At 48.9% G+C, this 23,382-nt stretch overlaps 1 protein-coding gene across 3 annotated transcripts in view; it reads right to left on the bottom strand.

Moving 5' to 3' along the window:
- NUF2 (NUF2, NDC80 kinetochore complex component) overlaps positions 1 to 23,382 on the bottom strand; it is a 97,355-nt gene that overhangs the window by 15,717 nt on the left and 58,256 nt on the right. For 2 of the 3 annotated variants that reach the window (XR_002441062.1, XR_002441064.1), the window contains one exon: positions 21,074 to 21,259. Coding sequence is in view for 1 of the 3 variants with exons in the window: in XM_021404396.1 (XP_021260071.1) it covers positions 21,182 to 21,259 (78 nt within the window). In the remaining 2 variants the exon portion in view is untranslated. Of the gene's footprint in view, positions 1 to 21,058; positions 21,260 to 23,382 lie in introns of those variants that run through there. The other variant, XM_021404396.1, reaches the window with a different exon arrangement.

Here is a 23,382-nt window from a genome sequence, read left to right on the forward strand (position 1 = left end):
GGTGTCACCAGGAACATCCACCATGCAATGGCAGCATGGGTGTGTTGTTCGCAGGAAGAAAAATTCCCTGGAGACATTCAAGGCCAAGGCTCTGAGCACCTGATGGAGCTGTGGGTGTCCCTGTTCAGTACAGGGAAGTTGGACCAGATGGCCTTTAAGGGTCCCTTCCAGCTCAAAGAGTTCTATGATTCTAAGAAATGCCTCTTGATGCTGTGCCAGACTCTGTTCAGGGCAACTGTTGGCTCTCTTCACCCTGTTCTTCCTCTTCAGAAGTTCACCTAGCCTTGCCAAGGCTCCTGTGAGAAGTTACCAAGTGTTATGGCTCATGTCACTCAGAGTTTGGAGAGCAGTACTAAGAAATGGAGAACCCAGCACTTCCTCCTCCTTTCAAAATACCATATAGAGGGATCCATGAGGTAAAACACTGAACTACAAAAGCATTCTGAAAATCTCTCATCTTGGCAGAGAGTGTTGCTCTGCACTTTGCTTCCAAGGGGAATTCAACACCTTGAACGCCTGGTCATGGAGACAATCAGCAGACTTGCCCCTGGCCAGCTGAAATTGCATCTGTGCCACTGGTCCCAAAGGCTGACGTTCCTCAGCAGCATTCAGTGCCCCCTCTTCCCAAGGCCAATGCCATGTGCCCTGAGCTGCCAGCACTTCGTCCTCCACTGTCACTTTGCAGACACCTTGCGTGAGCCAAAGGGCTGCATTGCCACCCAGGAGCCTGGAGTCCTGCTGGAGAGGGAGCCTTGCACAGGGCCTGTGTGTGAGCAGGATGGCTGTCTTTGGGTGACACCACTTGGCTCCCCAGCTACAAAGCATTACTGGTAAGTCTGTGCTACGCTAGAGGGACTCCTCAGCTTGGCTCCCCGCTATCCCATTGCTCCCAGTCCACGTGTCCTGCTGTACCATATTCCCAGGGGCAGGAAGCAAGGGGGCTGCACACAGCACATCCCAGCTCTGACCTTCCCAAAGGAATTCCCACCAAGGCTGCATCAAATGTTGAAAATATGCTATGGGAGAGGAAACCCTGGCTGCACACTTGAGGGCTCAGCCTGAAGCCCCCCATCCAGCTGCCCCGTGCTCCCCCCAGCCAGGGCAGCCTGGCGTGCAGTAGCCTAAGCCAGCAGTCTCTGACCCCCCTCTAGTGGCTATAAAACATAGCAAAGTTCACGAACCCTCTTCCAAAGCTGCCTTCTCCCACATCCGGAGTCTGAGCACTGGGACACTGGGTCCCGGGTCAGCTGTCCCCACACGAGGCACACCAGGGAGAGGCAGAGCTGGGGACAAGAGCGATGCCCAGCACAGCACTGGCTCCTGGCCCCAACCCACCCTCCAGCCCTGCTGCAAGAAGGATGCTGAGCGAGGGGGAGAAGGTAGGGGCCAGCTCCCAGTCCAGCTCCTCCACTTCCTAAAAATACAGAAATAAAAAATAAAAGCATAGATCCTCTTCTAAAACCCCATAGAGCAGCACAAGGAGCAATCTCCCTATGCAGGGCAGGATTGACACGAGCATCTCTACAGGGCCAGGCTCCCAAATCCCAAAGGCGTTCCTGCTACAGCACATCCATCCATCCTCCCATCAGCCATGCACCCCTCCAGCATTCCTGAAGTTCACATTCAGATGCCAAATGATTGTTAGAATAAGCACTGTAAAACATATTGATGCTTTTTCTCTCCATTCCCAAGAAAAGTGGCTTATGCAATTATACTGTGGGCTTGTGTGTTCCAATCGCTTTGGAACCTGTCAGCTAATTTTATCCCCATTTAGCTGAAACAGAGAACTTTTAGTTTTAGTGGGCTGTCAGCTAGAGGACAGACACTTTCTCAGTGTCCTCTCTTGAGCAAAGGCTGCACTGTGAGCTCAGCCTCACAGCAGACACCTGAGAATCGCCACGGTTTAACAAGTGGGTTGGAGGAAAGGCAGCTTTGGAGAGCTCCCAACCTCAAGACAGATCTGTAGGAAAGCTGGCTTTCCTACCTGGGGAAAGGCTTTCCACCTTCTAAACACTAAACCCCATCACATTTCATTTGTCTCTGGGAAGTTTAATTCTTTTAATCCCAAGCTCCCTGAAAACAGTTCAGTTCAGTTCCCTTTGGCCAATAATTACAAACACCATTAAAAGAGAAAGCTGAGAACGCTTTTCACTAGCAATGAAACTTGCTGGAATTTTTTCCCTTTTTTTTTTTTTTTTTTTAACGCTCCACTAGAAGAAGATGAAGTGTGCATTTGTAGACCAAAGTGAAAAAAAAATCTGCTGAAATAAGACACAACCCTACTCCATATGGATGGGGAAAAAAAAGCATTGTTCCAGCTACAGACAGTTGGCACCTGCCAAACATCTGACCTTGATATATCAGGGCAGGTTTAGTATGCGCAGAAGGGCCGGGGCTTTAATTTAAGAGCTTCAGCTATATATAGGAACAGATCCATTCTCATTCTTTCAAGCAAAAAGCAGGAGAAAAGCTTGGGTGAGGACAGCCCTCTTGGTTGGCAGCCCACCCTGGCACTGCTGCAATGCTGACGGTGCAAAGCCTGACACAGGGAGCTAGGGTAACCACTGCAGGGTGTGTGGTGTGGTCAGTGGTCAGCTCCCAGACATCACATTTGTGTTTCACCCCCACTGCCAGCGTGGAGTCAACCTTGCCTGGGCAATCCAAGTGAGGATCTGCTTTTGCTGGCCTCTAATGAAAAACGCATCGTGGCAAGCATTGGAAAATCCCTGACACTCAGCACCAGAGAGCACATTTAAATAATTCTGTGAACATAGATCAATAAAACTAATGTACTTACAGCCGCTCTGTGAAGTATTCAAACTAGAATAAAAGTCATCTTGTATTACGAAGCCTTGTATTAATACTTAGCACCTATTGTTTTACATATTCAATTAATCTTAGTCAGCAGATAGCAACCCATACACGACATTAAAAGCACAAGGCATAAGAATGTGTACTAGGGAGTCCAGACATCTTCATGAAGAGGACTGAGGTTGGAGGAGGATGTCACTACAAGAGCCCATTGCCCGCAGGAGAAGACAACGGGTGGGCTGCGGGCATGAGAGCACAGCTACAGCCACACGGGGACCTCCAGCTTCCTGTCCTTGGTCATGTGTGAGGGTTTCTGCCGAGGGGATCTCATGCCTCATAAAGAGGAGAATATGAGCTTCTTGAGAGAAACGGAGCTGAAAAGATGACCCAGAGCTGACACCTGTGGCCATCAGAATAGCAACCATTTCCCGGTGACTCGACAGGATGAGAGGGAATGGCCTTAAGTTCTACCAAGGGAGGTTCAGGTTGGATATAAGGAAAAACGTATTCTCCAAAAGAGTGGTGATGCATTGGCACATGCTGCCCAGGGAGGTGGTGGAGTCACTGTCTCTGGAGGTGCTCAAGAACTGTGGAGATGTGGCACTCAGGGACATGGTTTAGCAGGCAATATTGGGGGTAGGTGAACAGTTGGACTAGACAAACTTAGAGGTCTTATCCAACCTTTATGATTCCATGCTTCTACGCTTCCAGTACCAGCGAGACGCGAGGAGATGTGAGATAATCCGTAAGGTTGGACTGAAAGCCTTTCCAAGTCTTTGTCGGGCTGGGTTGCCAAAATCTCTCTATTGCCAGCGCCTCTCTCACTTAGCTGCAGGGAAAAGCTATTCATTGAACAGTTATTTTGGAGAGCTCCCCAGGGAATTTGGAACAGAAATCTGTTGGATCTAATAAAACATTAGTTGAAAGGACTCGACCATGAAACCAATTAGTCTAAAAGCTGTCAGCCCAGCCCTGCCAACCCCCGTGTTTTCAAAGCCAGCTACTACCCTGGGCCACCTTCAGCCACGACATACAGACCTGAGACTCCTCTGCTCCACGTGACTGTTGGTGTTGGAGTGCCCAGTGCCAAAGCAGACCAGCCCAAAGCTGGGCTGTTGAATTCAGTCATGTCTTCAGAAAACTAAGCCAAGGTGACTGAGAGAAGGGGCTGAGAGAGAAGATGCAGACAGTTCCCCAGCATGGGCTGTGGATCTATGCAGGGATGGAAGCCTTGGCTTCAGCCACACCACAGATCTCCTTCTCAACATGGAGCCCCCATACACTCCAGCAAAACAACAGGCCCCAACGTTTTTTATTATCTCTGCGCTGCCCCTCTCCTTAGAAGAGGATGCACGCGTGGAGCAGCCAGATACGTCACCGCCATTCCCCACCACCACCATCATGCAATTACTTAAATGGTGTTTGGGTCTCTCACTGTAGCGCAGGCTTTAACCTTTATTGACATTGTGGCTGCTGTGACATCCATTAAGCTGACAGTGGCCCTCAACGCAGGCCGCTTGCTATGATGAATCTGGCATCAGAGGACTGCCCTGCTCTTAGCCGCTGGGCAGCCCCAACCACAGCTCATGGCGTTCCCTTTTGGGCTTACTCAGCACTTTACAAACCAGCCCTGAGTTCTGGACCGAAACGACAGCGCACCACGCACGGGGAGCAAAATGAGCCCGGTACCTGCAGAGAAGCCCTATTTATCTATCCCAAATGACAAAGGAACACTTTAAAAAGAAAATACAGCACACGATGTGATCTAGAGAACAGAGAGCCATTGATAGAGATCTATGTTAGCCTATTAATAACACGATGCTAGGCTTGCATCTGGACTCGTTCCACTTGTATATTAATCATGTGCGGTTCATATAATAAGCCCAGTGTGCTGTCACAAGGTAGGGCACCCCTGTTCCCACACGGCACGTTTAACGACTCTGCAAGGCTAACAAAGCTCCGCTTTCTGAAAGCAGCCTGGAGCTGGTCCCTACCAAAGTGAGGTTCTCAGGAGGTAATAAAACACCAAGGAGATGCTATCTAGTGGATTTGGAGCATTTCATTCCCTTGAAAGTCAAGCCGACAGCTGATTTAAAGTTTCCAGCTAGGTCATACAAAAGTCAACAGCGGCTGCATCCAGCCAGGTTCAGAGTTTGAATATTTATGGTGTCAATCTGAAATCCAGATAACCACAAATAATCTAAACCCATTAACTCCCCCCTTCCAGAGGAGAAAGCTCTCTGGACGCTAATGCCCATATTGCCAGGGTTACCGTGGGATCGTGTGCAGAAAGTTGTTTTTTCTTTTTCTTTTTTTTTTTTTTTTTAAATCAAGGTTATTATGCATTGATGGCGATGTGTCAGGCAGTTCCCGCCATCAATGCCTGCCTTCCAGGAAAGCTGGCACGGGCACCACGTGATTGGAGCGAGTTGGAAGCACCGAGACACTCTAGCGCTGCTCAGGTCGAATCCAGTCCACCAGGGAATAGCCTGATAAATTGCAGTCATCTCCGCACCGCAGTGCAGAAGTGCAAGGTAATAATAATGGCGTGCTGGCCAGAGCTGCCCGCAGCACAGCCGCAGGAGGAGGCACGCGTGTCGCTGGGAGCATGGCACCGTGGAAGTGCCTTCACCCAGGGGAAGGAGCAACCCCATACCTTCCTGCAGTGATACCCCAGGCAGGAGCCATCCCAGGAGGTCCTGGCACACCGTCTCCAGCCTTCCTGCAAGCGCCCCTGAGAAAAATCAGTCTCAGAGCTCCTAGTGGCACTTGTGCATCTCTGCTAGCAACCTGGATGGCCACCCAGTCCTTATGGTTTGCCCTGGACTCCAAGAGAAAAGAGATGCTGCTGGCTGGCTGCAGAGCTCAGGAGCCCTCTGTGGGACAGGTGGGCACACGCAGCCCACGAACTGGAAGCAACATCTGGAACACCATGCAGGGCATGCACAAGCAGCAGCATCCCAGCTTTTGACACGGGACGTGTAGTGACAGGAACAGCCCCACACAGATGTGCGTTGGAATAGTTCTGCAACACATCTGCTGGTGCTTGCCAGAACCAGGAGCAGCTCAAGGCGTTTGCCAAGCCCTGGGACTCGCTAAGGCAAGGCTGCGGGCACCGCCAGCCAAAGGAAGCAGCAGGGTGCTGGCAAGAAGGGCACAGCAACTTGAGATGAGAGCAGAACCAGAGTGAACTGAAGGGGGAATCATAGCAAATATCCAGAAACAGCCCCCTAAAGCCCAGCCTGAGCTTTCCTCTGTTGCTGGAGAAGAGTTAGTGCCCCTCAGTGAGTTTTAGGAGGATTAGTACAAGCATTACAGTTAAAAATAGGTTCGTAACTGTCTTCATGGACATCCAGGAACATGTTTAAATATAACACTAATTTCCATATGTCATTGGAATGGCTGTTTGATAAAGTCAGGGACTGAAACAACGTGAGATGCAGTTTTCCCACCAACTCACGTGGACAACACTCAGCCCCACGTTGCTAAACCAAAGCAGCTCCCAGTGACATCAGCAAAGCTGCTGAGGACTGGAAACACTTTGCTTTTTGACCTACATTCAGGTGCAAAGCTGTGGTGAAGCAGCTTTTAGTGCCCCAGCTCCCAAGCAGCTTTGGGAGCAGGGTCTTTGGTGCTGCGATGGTGGATGTTCATTGGATGATCTACAACTCTCTGACAGGAAGACGGGGTCAGCCTCTTCTCCCAGGTAACAGAAATAGGCCTCAAGTTGTGCAAGGGAAGGCACAGGTTGGATGTTAGTAAGCATTTTATTCTCAGAAAGAGCAGCTGGGCACTGGCACAGGCTGCCCAGGGAGGTGGTGGGGGCATTGGGCCTGGAGGTGTTTGAGGACCGTGGAGATGTGGCACTGAGGGACATGGTCAGTGGTGGCAATGGGTCAGGGTTGGACTTGGTGATCTTAGAGGTCTTCTCCAACCTCAATGACTCCACGATTCTACTCTACAAATTGCATCTATTCCTTGGGGCGGTTTTAGGCACCCAGAACACAACCAGGAACATGGAGCAGGTAAGACAGGCAAGGCGGAAGGAAGTCAGAGATTGTTCAGCAGCAAATCATTCTACCTACTGCACGATTGTGAAATTACGTTGAAAATTGATTCATCTGAGAGGAAAGGAAAGTTTGTTCCCTCTGTTGCAACAGCAATTTGCAGTGTTGATGTGTGTCTCTATTTTGACAGATTCGCGGGGCAAAGTTAAGCTTGAGTGGGTGGCGGAAGTCAGTCGGGGTGATAATGAACAAACAATAATTACAAGGCAAAAAGGGGAATTGGCTGGATACCTCAATTATGCATTTCCAGATTTTCTAAACATTCAAGGATTTCACTAAACAGGTATTTTATCTTCAGAAAGGAAAATATCATTGTGTGCTTGGAGTGCCATCAGAGGAGTGCATGGAAATACCAACAGGAGGAGGGTAATTACGTCCCACTTCTTTTGGGCTTGGCAATGTTTGAAAGGAATTTCCCTCATGCTCACAAAAAAGTCCCACTTCATCTTTAAATTTAAAAAAAAAGTTTCACCTTCTAATTCTTAATTTCTATTTAAAGCAAATCCTTCGGATTCAAAACAAAATGCTCCTTCTAGAGCTAAACTAAAACGTTGCAACTTGCCAGAAATTTCTTCCCCAAAAGAGACTGTTCCAGGCCAAGCCAAAACATTTCTCGGACCTGCCAGCAAATTTAGCAACACAATTCTTTGTGCCACTGTAATTAGTATGAATGGGCTTCCTTAGCACCATTGTTTCAGGAGCAGCTGTGCTCCTTTGATGAATACCCATATTTTTGTATGTCACATGCATTTTCTATGGCCTGTTTATAAAATTTCAAATCATACAGTCAGGGAGCAGAACAGAAATAATATCTGCGGACTTGGGCGATTAATCACAAACCACCAACAAAGAGAAAAGACGGGGATCTTGTCGTGGGATGCTGGACAAGGACTCAGAAGGCCCAGCTTCAGTTCTTGGCTTGGCCAAAATTGAGCTGGGCAAGTGAGAAATCCTCCTTTCACTGGCATGCAAAGAACCCAGAGATGAACTAACTTGCCAGTTTCTCTGTTTAAATTCTAAGGCTTTTCATCAAAGGACTCTCTGACCTACTGGGGAAGCAGGTAACAGCATTCCAGTAGCATCCATGCACGCTGTACCAGGGAGAAATGCAAATGCAGTAACATCAAAATACTTTTCAAATCACTCCTGACTCCTTCACATTGAAGGCTCCTCACTCTGAAATGTTTTAATTCTGCAAAAATCAAAATGTCTAGCTGCAATATTTCTCAGAGCCTAGTGGTTCAGCTCTCCTCATCTTGAAATTCTTTCTGCTTCAAATTCAATTAAAATTATATTTCAAAGGAGGCATTTCAGTGACAGCACTCATTACTAAATATCAGCAAAAATACCGGCACTGTTCTCCTATCAAAAATCTATTAATTATCTAAAATGAAATGCTGTGTTTCCTTTTGGTTTTCAATTCTCTATCATCAATTTTATTCCTGGACCTGGAGAAAAGTGTAAGACTCAGACTCACTAAGAAGTCAAACTCAACTCCAGCGTGATATAAATAAGCAAGGCCAGGCCTGAAGTCAGCAGGGTTGCCTTGGGAGGTAGGAAGGAGTCTCAGCACTAGGAAGAAGGGTTGCACCATTCAGGCTGGTTATTAGGAAAACAACTTCTCTGAAAGAGCAGTGAGGCATTGGCACAGGTTGCACAGGAGGTGGTGGGGTCATCAGTCCTGGAGATGTTACAGAACCATGGAGATGTGGCTCTGAGGGATGTGGGCAGTGGTGGGGGTGGGTTGGAATTGGTGATCTTAATGATCTTCTCCAGCCTTAACAATTCTATGATGAGCAAACATCTTCTCCAAGAAGCTCAGGATCTGCAGGCAACCCACCCAAGTTAGGAAAGACCAACACATTTTAAAAGTGACCAAAATTTTAAAGTCCTTGAGAGAAAATGAGAAATCTGCTACATCTCCACGCCCCTCTTCAGTGGGTAAAAGCACTTTGAATTAACAGTTTCATTTTCTGCAAGAACAGAGACCGATGCAACCAGCCTCTGTGCTCACTTACATCCATGCAGCAGCCCTTCTTCTGCTGGGAAAACAGAGGCACACACCTATTTGCAAAGCTTTTATCTGAGAATCAGAAGGAAGGTGCCTGCACAAGGCACCCTTCAAGAAGCATCTCTCAGAAGCACTAAGCCTGTTGACAAAATCCTTAAAAAACACTGCTCCAAAACATGCAGCCAAATGCAGCAGCACCCAACCTTACCCCTCACTATGTGCTTGGCTATCAGGGGCCCAAGCCCAGCAAGCTGCAGGATGAGGAGCCCTGCAGACGTAGATGGGGCCAATAAAACTAAGAGCAGCCACACAGAGCGCACGGCCATGCAGCCAACATTTCATTTCCCAGCAGGATGTTTTTTTCAGAGGGCCCCATTAACTCCTCCAAGGTCCATGGGCCTCACTGTCTCCCATCTGTCTGGCAGGGAAAGAATATAGTGCCCTGCTTTAAACACTTGGAGACCTCCAGTCCCCTCTCTGCTCCCTGCTCAACCCGCTGGTTAAGTCGCTAACCCTCTGCAACATGGACACATTAATACTGGGTGCTACAAAGGCAGTTCAAGGCTGGTTCATAATTCACCTGGCCCAAAGACACCACGTTTCTGAGGCCCGAGGCCATAACTTTAAAATTTAGAAGCCATCAAAAAAAAAAAAAAAACCCAAGCGGCAAAAGGTTGTGAAATTTGCACGCTTTGAAATTATTCCTGTTTCACAAGGTTCATTTACGAAGTTACTGTAAATAGTTCTTGTAATTCACACCCTAAACAACATTTCCAGAAGCATTAATGAAACGTTTTTTAAACACGCCCCCCCCCCTTCCCCCAAAGTTATTCCTGGCAGAAAAGGGGAAAAGATGCAAGCTGTGGAGTCTGTGACTGCAGAAGGGAAGAAGCTGTCGGATCCCATCTGTCGACCGCGAGGATGAACGACTGCACGCATCTCTGCTCTGTGCTAGCACTCAGCCCGACTTCCAGGGGCTCAGCTTCCTCTTGGTCATCCCCAGTGGGCCGCACCGGGGCCAGAGCCTCCCTGCAAGGTCCTTCCCATGCCACCACTGAGCAACCCTGGACCAGTGAGACTTGCTGAGTGTTGGGCCCAAAGGAGAGGGTCATGCACCACATCTCCCAGCCCAGCTCCTGGGGTCCCGCAGCGCTATCGGAGACAAAGGGATGTGAAGCTAAAGAGCAGCACGCAGCAGCAGCGGCTTGGATGACACGGGTCAGTACTTCAGCATACGCAAGACTGGTTTTTGATGGTTTGGGATTAAGAGCCTGCAAATCGCAGCATTCCTCCGAGGCTGTCTCACTGGAAAAGAGCTGAGGTCAAGACCGGGAGAGACCCAGAGGTCAAAGTGCTGCCAAGGAAAAGAGAAAGCCCGGGATTTCTGTAGTCAAAAGCCCAGACATCTAAAGACACCGTTAAATTTCAAATGAAAAACTGGAAATCCTCTTTTGATAGATTCCTTCCCTTATTTTAAACAGGCTTTTCTTACTCACTGCACAGCTGATCTCTGGACTTTTTTTTTTAGTATATAATGGAAATTCGACACACCTGTGAGGAACCTGGGACTGTTTTTATATTACATCCATGGTGTTCTGGGGCCCTCCTGCAATGCAGAATACAACATTAATGGCAAAGTAGGACTCGTGTTCAACAGAACCAGGCACAGCCTTCCCCACTCCAGTGTCCACGTACTTGTAGGCAGCTAGAGGTGAATCTCCTGAAATAAAAGCAGCCACAACTTGCTTGCCCTTGTGTTAACACTATCCCAGTCTGGTCTGTGGTGCTGTCCCAGTGATGCAAGGACAAGGTTACTGCTCCCGGTGTCTCCATGACATCCTAAGACCCAGGAGCTGTTCTTTGATGGGGATTTGCCCAGAACTACAGCCAAAATCCTATTCCTCACAGATAACCAGATTCATGCAACAGCTGCAGAAGGAGTTTGGACTCCAGGAGATAACAGTGCTGCACCCTGTACTGCATTGCCATGGAGTCCCACTCCGGGTTTCCGGATGGCCAATCTGCAACTGGCTCAGCCCAGTACCAGCTCAGACCACAGAGAGGCAGATCTGCAACTTTGTGAACTCAGTAATTAGCCCTTGAGCCCAAGGAGAGTTTGTCAAGATCCCATCGCAGGGGAACAATAACACAGAAATACAGCTTTGAGGGGGAGACTATTTATCAAGCTGACCACAGACATCTCCCTCATTTTTTCTCTAATAAATCCAGCCTCGCTCTTGGCTGCGTACAGTATCTTGTCATTGCTTTCGTCTCCTTTCATGCCTGCCTCCCGCCTGCATGCTTCTGGCCCTTTGCAACCCTGGGGCCACTTGTTTTCCCAACATTTCTCCATGAGGAAGCCCACTCTTCTCTTCCATTGAGGAGAGGGAAACCGAGGCATGGCAAAGTGAGCTACTTGGCCCAAGGTCAGCAGGGACAACATGCTCACATTTGGGCTGGGCTGATCCGTTTCCTCATCTCCATGATGAGCATCAGGGGGCTTTTGCTCCCTCTCTTGAATAAGCTGTTTAGGAATTACTCGGATGCTCTTCACCATCAGATTTTAATCACCAGGAGTGCCTTCCTGGTGGGACTCCATGAGGCTGTTCAGGCAGCTAGCCAGGTTCCTGAGAGCCAGGCCTCATCTCAATTCACGTAACAGCTACTCTTGATAACACCAGCCCAGCTCTGACCTCACCTCCACCTCCTGTTTCCTGCATGGCCCAGAAGAGCAGTGTTTCTATCAGCACCTCCACCTCCCAGCGGTCTGAAGAGAAGGGCAATGGCAAGCTCCATGCTGCACATCCTCCTGCAGATCTTGAAGAAACTCCCAGGAAGAGCAGGGCAACTCCTGGGCACCTGGGTCCCTCCTCCAAGGACAAAGCAGGACGGTGGCTCAGGTGGGAGTAGGAGGCATCAGCACGGCGAGGCTGCTGGCAGCCGTGGTTGCCTGTGCTAATTTCATGCCCGTCTTCTTCAACTCCCCGCAAAATTCCAGGCAGGCCTTCCACTTTGGCTGACATTCAAAACTGTCACCTCTCCGCACACATTAACTTGGAGGCCTCTGTCATCCCTCACATTAAAATGCTATCACGGGGAGTCAGCACAGCTTGACTCAGCCAGCTAAGGGGCTGGCTCTGGCCGCGCTGCGGGGACAGCCGACTCATTGCTTGACATCCGTGGTCAATTTGACAGTGATGGACACGCTACTTAGGAGTCATTTGCTGATCTCATTTCCCCAGGTGGGAGGTCGTGCCACGGAGCTGCCTTCCCCGGGGAAGAAGTGGTGATGCTCTCCAGCCTCTCCAGGAGTGAGACGTGTGTGGACAGGCTTTCCCGTCCGCTTGCTGATCTACAGAGCCTTCCAGAATCCCAAAATGCAGCTGTCTGATCCTCCACATAGGACAGTGCACAGACAAGCATCTTGCCCCAAAGCCTGAAAACCTTCCCATCCATATCTTTGCCAAAACGTCTGCTTGTGGGTTTCCTCTCCCCTACCAGTTCACTCTGGAAAGGATCTTCAGTCTTCTCAACCACTGCTGGTTATTTTCAGAGCTTGCCTGCTCTTGCTACTTGTGCTGCCAAATGCCACATTAGCTTGCTTTCAAACCAGGACACAGCTTTGCTCACTGGTAGGATCTATTCACCATAGCCTGACCCTCCTTAGAGCAAGGAGAGGCATCCTCCTGAAATTCAATAAGCTCTAAATCAGTTTTTTTTAAAGGACAATTGCATACTCCTTTTACCAGGTCATGCCTCAGTCTGAAGGTGCTCACCCTGTCATTGTCATCGTACATCCTTCCGAGCAAGCAGTGATAAAGCAGGCAATGGTCAGCACCCTTCAGCTCTCAGGGAAGTAATGCTGCAGGAAGGAAAGGGCTTTGTAAGCCTTCATCCTCCACCACGAGCCCCAGGAATGACCGTAGGGGCAGGTTAGCATGGCATGTCAACTTTGGGGCATTACATCCTTCAGCACCCACTGGTCTATATACTTACAGACTGGGCAATTAACTCAGAAGATGCTTAACCCAGCCTAAATCACACCGTCCCATTTGACTGAAGTCCCCTCAGTTCCTGTGACTACTGATGCCCAAGCACGTTCCCAGCAAAGACTGTAACAGCATCCTGCACCTCCATGCACTTCTCTAAAAACAAAGCCCACCTGCAGCTCAGGGGGTGCCAGCTACATGAGCATGGTTATTTTGGTGCATAAGCAACAATTAAACCACACTGATTTAACCTGAACTAAAATATACACGGGGCTCATTAATGTTGCCCAAGCTTCCATACAAACGTGAAGCCATAAGATACCAGAGCAGTGGCCCTCTACATCCTTATACCAGAGGACAGAGCAAATCCCATCTTTTCATATACGTATATTTTAAAGGCATGGAGCAGCTTATAGTCTAATCACCTAGAAATTCCCTTCCACTTCCTACTGTCCTCGCAGAGTGTCATTGGTAACGCTCTCCAATCCCAGGACTGCAAGAGATAATGATGGCGGGGGAACGCAGCCAGCTACTGCTGGGAACCACTTCCCAGCCCTTCCCAGTTCTGGGAAGCCTGAGCTGAGCCCTGTCCTAAAAACCCCGTAAAACAGATGTCTTATGCAGCGTGCCCAGAAGGCCTTCCCCAAAATTAGGCTCTTTTGGATCAGACAAAGGGAGCAAATTCCAGCATCCTCCAGCCCTCACATTGCTCCTTTGAGAGCGAGGCACAGTCCTGCTCCAAGAGTGCCTGTGGCCCCAGCTGTGGCTGCCTGGCTCCGGGACAGTGGCACGATGTATTTCTGTCACCGATGCCACCTGTCTCCGATAAACAAGGAGAACGAGGACTTTCATTCCCCCAGCGAGGAGCTGATCAAAGCCCTCAAAGACCTCCTCTCTCAAAGGTGACCTCACATCCCCACCGGCGTGGAGCAAATGGGGCTGTGGTGACAGATGAGTTGAGGACCTTACGGCTTCAAAAGCAAAGCCTCAAGCCCTGATTTTGTACTGTTCTCATCGCCAAGGGTCTCCACCAGCCACACAGCCTGCCTCTGCCTCACCACCCCCATCTCCAGCCAAGGCAAGGCGACGGCTGCTCTCTCCTCATTCAGTCCTTTTATGGGAATGATGGTTTCACATCAGGCTCTGGTAGAGCGCTCAGCTTTCTGTTCCAGACTCCAGCAGCAAGAACTTGACCTGTGTCCTCAGACCCTCTTAGTCATCAGGCTGAGCCGCGTCTCCCCCCACTCCCGCCCGCCTCCTCTTTATGGAGTAGCAGCAGCAGCAGAGCATGGGGTGAGAAGTCAAGGGAAGGACAACTTGACTGATGGAGCTCAGGTTGCGAGGTCAGCGCAAGGCGTCGTGATCCGGGCTCAGACAGAGCCATTTCCTCTGTGATTTTATCCGCTGCGATTTTTATCTTTCGTCTGTTCACACGTCATGCCACCTGGACATAATACAGAGCAAGCCGAGCGCTCGGCTCAGCCTTAACCCCTTCCCGTCCTCCCGGGAAGGCCCCTGCACACAGCAAAGCTGCACCCCTGGGTTCACCTGGCAACAAGGGGCGTCTCTTTACGAGCCCTTTTTATTGCCTCGAACATCTGTAAATGGCAGCTTTATCCTCCTGTGCTGACCTCGTGGGCTACGTTATGATTTACCCACAGATTTCACATTCTTGACAGCATTCATTAGATGTGATTTTTCATCTTTGGTTTAGGAGAGGCTGTCTGGTTTCAGTTCCCACCCGGAGTGCGCTCGAAGCCGTGTGAGCATGGCCCTGGTGGCTCACAGCAAGGGCTGCTCAGGTGAGAGCACAGACATAAGGGGCAACAGGCACCATCCCTCGCACCACCCTGAAGATATTGAGCCCTAGCAGCTGCTTACATGGGTCCAAAGTAATGAGGACCGGCCCTGTGCTCCCCTGAGCCCAAACCAAGGCTGTGGGTGGAATTAGGAGGTGTTTGACATGAGCGCAGCTGTTCAGACCAAGCTACAGCAAGCTGTACCCAGAGCAAAGAGCGTTTGGGATGGCCACAGAGCAAGTGGTAACAAGACCCCTTCAAGGTCTCAGCCACTGAGCACTTCAGATCTAAAGCCCTCTAAAAACATCACCCCATCCCATAGCACAAGGAAGGAAGAGGAGTAAGAGGATACAAGAGTTACCTGTCCCAAATGCTACATCCCCAACCACAACGCATGGCACCTGACCCTTCATCACCAGACATCCTTTCACCTCCGCGGGCCAAGAGTCCAAATGTCCTCACACTGACCTTCTTTTTGGGTCCTTGTAGCACTGAATCCCACAGTCCAAACAGGATGCAGCTCCAGCCCATAGAACACAGCAAGAAGCATGCAGGAAGCCCAGTGGCCCCAGACCAGATCCACCATGCCCCCCCAGACCAGATCTACCTTCCCACCTCCCCGCCTTTCCTGGCCACCTCCAATGCATGGAGCTCAGGGACTCATATCCTCCTAATTCCTCCATGATTAATTACTGCCGGATAGGACAAAAGTAGAAACTGCCTTAAGTATTTTAAGGGGCTTTTTTTTTTTTCTTTTCTCCCTCCACCATGTTTCCTTTTTTGTTTCCTTTCTTGCTACTGGTGCGATAACTGGAGAGATATTTGGAAAATTCCTATTGTTTATTTAAAAAGTCTAGGGAAAAATACAAAGTGCAGCTAGCCACAAGAACTGTGCACCTCCTCAGGTTATTTTCAATTTGTGACTTTTTAAAAAGCAATTACCTTACTTTCTCAACTGGACAAAATAAATCTGGACAAAACAGAGCGTTCTTGATAAAATCCTCTTGGCTTTCACATGCATCTTCCAATTAAGCAATCTGGGTGGAATAGTGCAATATTTTTAAGGGCTTGAACAATTAAAACATCTTAGAAGAAGTTGTGCCAAGCTTCAGATTGAGTTCTTTTTGAGAAGTACTATTGTAGATGGTAGGGATGGCTTGGTTTTCCAATAAGCCATACACACAGTGAACACATTCAAATCAATTACAAAAGGTTAAATAATTCTCATGCAGAAAGCAGACTCTTTTTGACATTAAGAGACTCCTTTATTCCGGGAAGTCTCTACATTAAGGGCTGCTAAAAGCCAGGTGGATGTAGTGGGCAGGATCTTTCTATGAACGCCCAGCTCTCACAGACCCAGAGCATCTGCTCTTGGCCACTATCAAGAAGAGACTACTACTCTGTAGAATCATCATAGAATCATTAATGTTGAAAAAGACTATAAGATCATCTAGCCAACCATCAGTCCATCCTCCCTACCATGCCCACTAACCATGCCCCTCTGTGCTACATCTCCATTGCTCTTGGACACCTCCAGGGACGGTGGCTCCACCGACTCCTTCCCCGTTCCAACAGCCAACTACTCTTTCTGAGAATAAATGTTCCTAATACCCAACCTGAACTTCCCCTGACACAATCTGTGGCCATACCCTCTCATCCTATCGCTGTTACCCAGGAGCAGAGGCCGACCCCACCTCGCCACAGCCTCCTTTCAGGCAGTTAGAGATAGATGAGGTCTCCCCTGAGCTCCCCTTCTCCACACTGACCCATCCCATTCCCTCAGCCGCTCCCCATCACACTTGTGCTCCAGACCCCGCACAGCTCCGTGCCCTTCTCTGGACACACTCCATGGCTTCCAAGTCTTTCCTGTTGGTGAGGGGCCCAACCAGCAACAGTCCATCCAGACTGGCAATTCCTTGTTCTTGCACAGACATGTAGAGACAGGCATAAGAGATTTCAAGAAAAATGGGCTCACTTGCTTCCAGCATTCATCCAGTGGCGCATCAGCTCTTTGAGATACCCTCAATACTGTGTCTGTATGCACGCAGCACAGAGAGATGCTCAGCCTCTGCTATGTGGAATGTAACTATAGTACAAAGACTGTAGTCCGAGCTCTACCCTACACCAACTTTGCACAACCCCTGTCTTACTCCAGAAGGAACTGAGTGCACAAAGGAGTTGGACCTTGGCATACCAACATCAACATGGTCCTCAGCCATTTGATGTCTTCAAGTAATTCCCAGTCTCATCTCCCTTCTCCTTTAATTCACATCAGACTGCTCACATCAGTCACCCACTCACTGGAGTTGTCCTTGTAGCTCAGTACTGAGGTTTGAAATACTCCTGCCATTCTGTAACCAGCAAAGGCACCAAGACCTGGACGTCCCTTGTAGACACTCAAACACAAGCACTCAAATTCACATCCCCAGACCTACTTCTCTCCACATATGAAAAACAACCCTGAAAAAAAAAAAAAGAATCGTATCATAAGAAAAATCAATTACATCTTCGCCCTCTGGGCTGGTGACACAGTCGCACCCATTACTACCACTGTTTTCCAAAATGAAAATTGGATTTTGCCTCTAAGAAACCCTCCTCTGGACCTTGAGTTTGAGACATCCACTGAAACCAAAAACCTCAGGTCACAGTTTGTGTGGGAAGTAGCATGCTGTGCCATCAATGCAGAGGTAGCAAATGCCACTGTGTCTGCACATGGCCAACGCCCTATGGAGAACAGGCGGCAAAGTCAACTCTGAACCCAGCTCTGTTCCACCTCTGAAACATCAGAGCATCGTTCTTCCCAGCAAGCTGTCAAGGGAGCCCTCTGGTAACATAAATTTTGGGGTGCCCTTGCTCCGTGGTCAGCTCCAGTCAAAGACATCTTATCATCGGCCGTTTCCCCATGCGGCACAAATTCATGTCCCTATCATTAAAGAGACACATGGTTTATTTACTCATTACCATATCCAGCTGTTGGCTTTCCTTCTCCCCATATTTCAGAGAAAGTAGTGATTTGACATAAATAATACCCCATTCAGCTACGGTCTGAAAGATATTGTAAATATTAAAAAAGTCTTCAACTCCAATAGCTCTTTTCGAGTGCTCCGTCCAAACCCTACTTAGTATGGGTGTGGGGGGAGGTCGGGAAGGAGAAAACCCAACACCATTACTTAAATAGCCCCATTAAAAGCAAGCATAGAGTGAATTACGGCTTTATTAAACAGATGACATTACATCAGGAATGATGAATCATAATGTTTCTTTTCGGGATTACAATGGTATACGACCTCTTCCACTGTAATCATTTGCCTCCTACTCCCAGCCACCATCAGGTGTGGCAGTCCCTCTCCTCGCCACATTAGCAGCAGTGCTGGAGAGCTGCGGGCATCCATTTCCCTACAGCTTATCAACTGCCATGGCTTGCTGCTGTAGGGAAGGAAAGGGAGGTTGCCAATGCCTTTGGGAAGTCCGGCGCAGGGACAATCCCCCCAGCCATCCCTGGAGCATGCACCACTCTACCAGCTCGCCCGGGAGATAAGCAGATTCCCATGCCCGAAACACAAGACATCAATTTACCCGTTTGCTGGTTCTGTTCTGCTGAAGACCTTTGTACACTCCTACAAATACATCCCCTTCTCTTTTCTCCTCTGTTTAAATCATAGAATTATAGAATCATTAAGGCTGCAAAAGACAACTAAGATCATCAGGTCCAACCATCAATCCACATGGTCTCCAAGGCAGGTCACACATACGGATCAGAAAGAAATTACTGCAATGCCTTCTCACTGCCAGGTTCAGGACGCCTTTAAGGGTGATGGGAGCCATGCCTGCACTCAAAACACTCAGAAGTCTCTCAGCAACACCAGGCACACAGCAGAGCTCGGGAATTTGAGGAAAGCTAGAAGTGCAGATCATTCAGGCTACCACCAACATGACACAGCTGTCAAGAGAGGAATGCCTCACCACTAAGTAATAATTGGTTGGAATTGCAACTCTTCAAGTTTCAAGCCATCTTGAGGTTGAATAACATACATCTCCAGCGTGATGTGCACTCCAGTGTTCCCCATTCTGTTGCCCACCTGGATAACTGGAACAGGAACAAATGACCTAGTGGGTGGCAACCCTGCCCATGGCAGGAGGTTGGAACTAGGTGATCTTTAAGCTCCCTTCCAACCCAAACCATTCAATGATTCCATGATTATAAATCATCCCTGTTCCTGGATGAGTATGGCAGGGGTTTTATGGATCTGTAGCAAGGGAACACCAAAGGAAACCAAATGAACGGGCAAGTGTGAAACTAACAGCGAGCCCCTCTGAAGCCAGGCTCCCTTTGCCATGTCAGTCCTTGCAGGATTGACAGAACCATCATTAGGAGAAGACCTGGAGCAGAGCTTCCCCCTCTGCATGCTTGGAGCATTGCTTCAATCAGAACCGATCAGCGCCCAGCGGGCAGAGCGGAGATTTGTCCTGTCCTGCTCTTGGCCCTCACTGCCCCACAGGCACCACCATGGTCCAAAATCACAACATGACTTATTTCCCATGTTCTATATTTCTCATCCTCTCAGAGTTCGCCTGCTGCCTATAAATAACCAAGAAAGCGTGACATCCAACCTCCCGGATAAAGCAGCGCTGTGCCACAGCCCCACAGAAGCCAACGGCTTCTATTTTTACATGTTTGGTGAGAAGCACGTGTCAGCTATCGACAACACACAGAAAAAGCCCCGGCGCTCGGATCCCCACTCCCCTTCCACCTTCTGCTCAGGCAGACCTCAGACAAGCACCCGGCGGCCCCATCTGCTCGTCACCTGCTAGCATTTGGGTAGCAGATACGTCAAGCTCCCGGCTCACGTTTTCACACGTAGGAGTTCGCTGTCTGAGTGATGAGGCTGTCTGTGCTCCCATTGTGCTTTGCCATCCAGAAGGTTTTTTGGAGCCTGTACAAAAGACTGCACGCCAGTAGCTCTGACGTAAAGCATCAACCTCTTTGCCCCCATTTTACAGACTGGGAAACTGAGGTGCAAAAGGCAGAGAGACTTGTAACCTCTTGCATAGCCCTGTGCCTCCAAGAATCCCTCTTCTCTCCTTCTAAGATGTTCCTTCTGTCCACTCAGCTCTTTAACTGTGCTGCTTGGAAAAACAAAACACAACCCCTACAACAATAAAACCTGCCAAGGGAACTTGAGCTCTGCCTTTGATCCTTGGTGGTGGGAAGGTCCAGGGTCTTTTAGCAAGGCTGGTCACACCACAGAGGCCAGGAGCCAGCACTTCTGAGCTGCCTTAACAATAGCAGATCCCCTTCTGTCTCTCCCTAGTTCTTGGTACACCTGGTTTGATGATCCCTCATCCCCCAGAAATGCACAGCTCTACAAAAACCAAGGGCACATCCCTAGAAGAGAGTCACTAACATCAGGAGGAATCACACAACGACTCCCACCCAGGGTGGGCAGCAGCAGCTACAGAGATCTGTAACAAAGCATAACAAAAATACATCTGATAACTAGGAACCTGGTAAGAGGACGGCTCAAATTTAGCCTTTACACAGCAAAATCAACAGTGACAATCATTTTTCTTTTCGCTGCAATTGTTGTAACTGCACTGACTATAAGATTAAAGAAAAAAATCCAACCCAGATTTCATTCTAGTCTAGAAGTGAGTCAGCTCTCCAATCTCAGCTAGAAAGAAAGGCACTTGCTAGGATGGATGTGGGAAAATAGAGGGTTAGATTCACCAGGCTCCTCTTGGGTCATGCTAAAATTACTACGATTTAAGTTAATGAATAGATTTCCTTTTGTTCCAGCTCAGCTTCTTTCTATAGCATTACAGCCCTTATCCCAAGCTGGAAGCAAGCACTATTCAGATAAAACAAAGCACAGCTTTTCTTTTGCATTACCACCAAGACTTCTTCATAATAATATTTATAAAATAGCTATTACGATGGGAGGGGATAGTAAAACCACATCTGTACAAGTCAAGCTCCCGGGTTATAAAATACCAGGAATTAAATCTGCCCTGCAACACAAATTCTCACCCGTCCATTTGCTTGCTTGTTTCAAAGCGTCGTTAATGGCAGGACCACATCCTGCTTGCTCCTCAGGACCTCTGTCTCATGCATTGCCCAACACAGGAGGGGGGGCTGTTATATGGATGAGTGCATGTCCACTTGGGTTACTGTATGTCCATTTGGACGGACCCCACCTCTCTACAGAGCAGGGAGGCACAACCACATTGCTCTAAGCTCTCCAGGGCAAAGAGGGAGCCAGCGACAGAGGTCACAGCAGAACCACGGGCGATTACGACCACAGGACTTTGGCAGCCTCAGGTTGGCACCATCTGTGCTTCTTCCAGGGCACAGGAAAGCATTTTTTTGTGCAGCCTTTGGCAAGAGCCATTTCCTACCTTGTGGTCCAGAGCTGGCTGCAAAGTCCAGACGCATGCTGAGTCCTCTTCCTCCTCGTGGTGCTCTCCGCGTGAGGTCAGCAGAGCCCACAGAGATGCGCAGTGGGATCAGAAAGAGCCTTCACCCCTTCTCTTGGGGAACTCCAGGGAGAGGTCTGCAGCAACAGACTTGGCAACACCGCAGGCCTAGAAACAGGAATGAAGGGCTGTTTATTGGAATTACCCAGGACCTTCATGCCTAGCCTGAAAAGACAGACAGAACACTGCCAAGAAACAAATTCCAAGGAGGGTAGCTCAACCCCTAAAGTAAATTTGAACTCTGATGCCTACCCAACCTTACCCTACGTAGCACTATCACCAATGGTGCACATCTCCCAGTGGCAGAGGGGAAGAAACAACCCACCAGGCTGCTCCGGGTCACTCCAACATTCACTTTTTGTCAGTTGTTTTCAGCATCTCGATGGTGGGAAAGGGGAGGGGAAAGGAGATTGGTGAGAACAGGAAGAACCACTGTATTTATCCAGGCTGACACCCCATGTAACACCAGCCAGAGTATTTCAGCTCTAACTCGTGTTGTGCCAAGCAGTGACACTAATAGGACAACAACCAAGCAATTAAAAGGAAAGTAGAGACAACAAGATATCAAGTCAAAAAGGCTCATGGACAAGAGACAGAGAGATCTAATTCTTGCTTGTTTGCTTTAGTGAGTGGAACATTGTCAGACAGATACCATGCTCAGGAAAAACTACATTTCTGTGTCACCAGCAATTAGTGCCTTCTCCTTCAGAGGCTTGAACCCTCCTACTGCACCAGGTTTCTCATGTGGACCCTATAAAAAGCACATCAGGGCATAGAGAGCACAGCATCCCTCTCTGCACACAGAGAATTGGCTGAACCAAGCAGCTGCTGCTGCACTAACTTGCATTTAAACCTGTTCACAAGCTGTGGGAAATGAGGAAGTACAGTGCCTTAGCTAGGGATGGAGGCATGGGGGGAAAAGAGGAAGAGCCTTTGTGTCAGGAGCCAAAGAACAACATACCAAGGTCTTGGTCAGGACCAGGTCAGGAGGGTAAAGCTGGAGAGAGGGGGTAGCCAATAAGCACGGGTAGACTGGAAAGCTAGATACCAAACCTAGTGCACAGCAGCAATTGAGTGAGGAAGAAAACCAGGGCCAGAGGCTGTGTGTCCAATCACTGCTTTCACTAGATTAAAAATGTAAATTCCCTGTGTAATAGCCTGGCTTGGAAATATCAAGAGTAGCAGGCAATTAGGAGTAATGAAGTAGCAATGACAGCAGCAGCGGGCAAACATCTCTGAGAAAGGAGTGGGTTTGAGAAGTAGGGATGTCGGGTCCAGCTCTCTGTATACTTCTTTGCCAGTTTAATGCTCTCCTATCGAACATTCGATATCACATTTGCTCTGGGTTTAATGGGGCCCCTGGCACACTCAAGGGAAACATTGCTGGGAAGAGGCACGGGCAGTGTGACCTCAGAAAATGACAGGCACACGCGGTGCTAGAGCCAGATGTACACTTGGCAGCTGGATCCTTGGGGCACTCAGAGGTCGACTGCGTATCATAAGCCCTTCCCCTGTAGGGAGCTACAAGTGTCCCCCTGGTACCCAGCCATGCGTTTCCATGCGGCCAGCACAAGCTTGAACCCTCTAAAATCATGATCTATCACTGCTGGGAAAACAGTTAGGCAGCTCCAAAAGAAACCAGAAAGTAAGCAAGTGAGGAGGAATAATTGTCCAGCACAGTGGCAGCCATATCACCATCTGTGACAAGCAGGCTAGAAAGACTACTTGGCATGCCCTAGGTCCCCTTGTGCAACACAGCACCAGAGCTACCTTGGAAATACCTGCAAGCCACCCACTACCCTCCACACGGCAGGCTGCCTGCAATGGAGCAATGCCACACAGACATCCACGTGGACACCCCCCAGGAAGCTTAAATGGAGCAGAAACCCAAGATTCAGACAACTCCAGCCTAAGGAAGAGAAGAAAAACACTTGGAGACACCAGAAACCTGAAAACAGCGCTGGGAACAAAAACCTGCACAGACCAGGGAAAGCTCGTGCAGGGGGGAAGACTGAAAAACCAGAGATGGAAGGGCTGGGGAGAAGGAGATAGAGCTACGTGGAGGCAACTGGGTTATAGGCAATCTTACATCAGTTTATGAAAATATCCCATTAATCTTCATAGCGCAATCTTAATTGCAAAATCTTTCATCAGCCTTGTTATTTGTGCACCTGTCACTGGAGACACTCGGAGTTGTTTTGTCGTCATTTCTCACACTAATTAGAGGGGCT

Source organism: Numida meleagris, chromosome 7 (assembly GCF_002078875.1).
Source record: "Numida meleagris isolate 19003 breed g44 Domestic line chromosome 7, NumMel1.0, whole genome shotgun sequence".
Lineage (NCBI taxonomy): Eukaryota > Metazoa > Chordata > Aves > Galliformes > Numididae > Numida > Numida meleagris.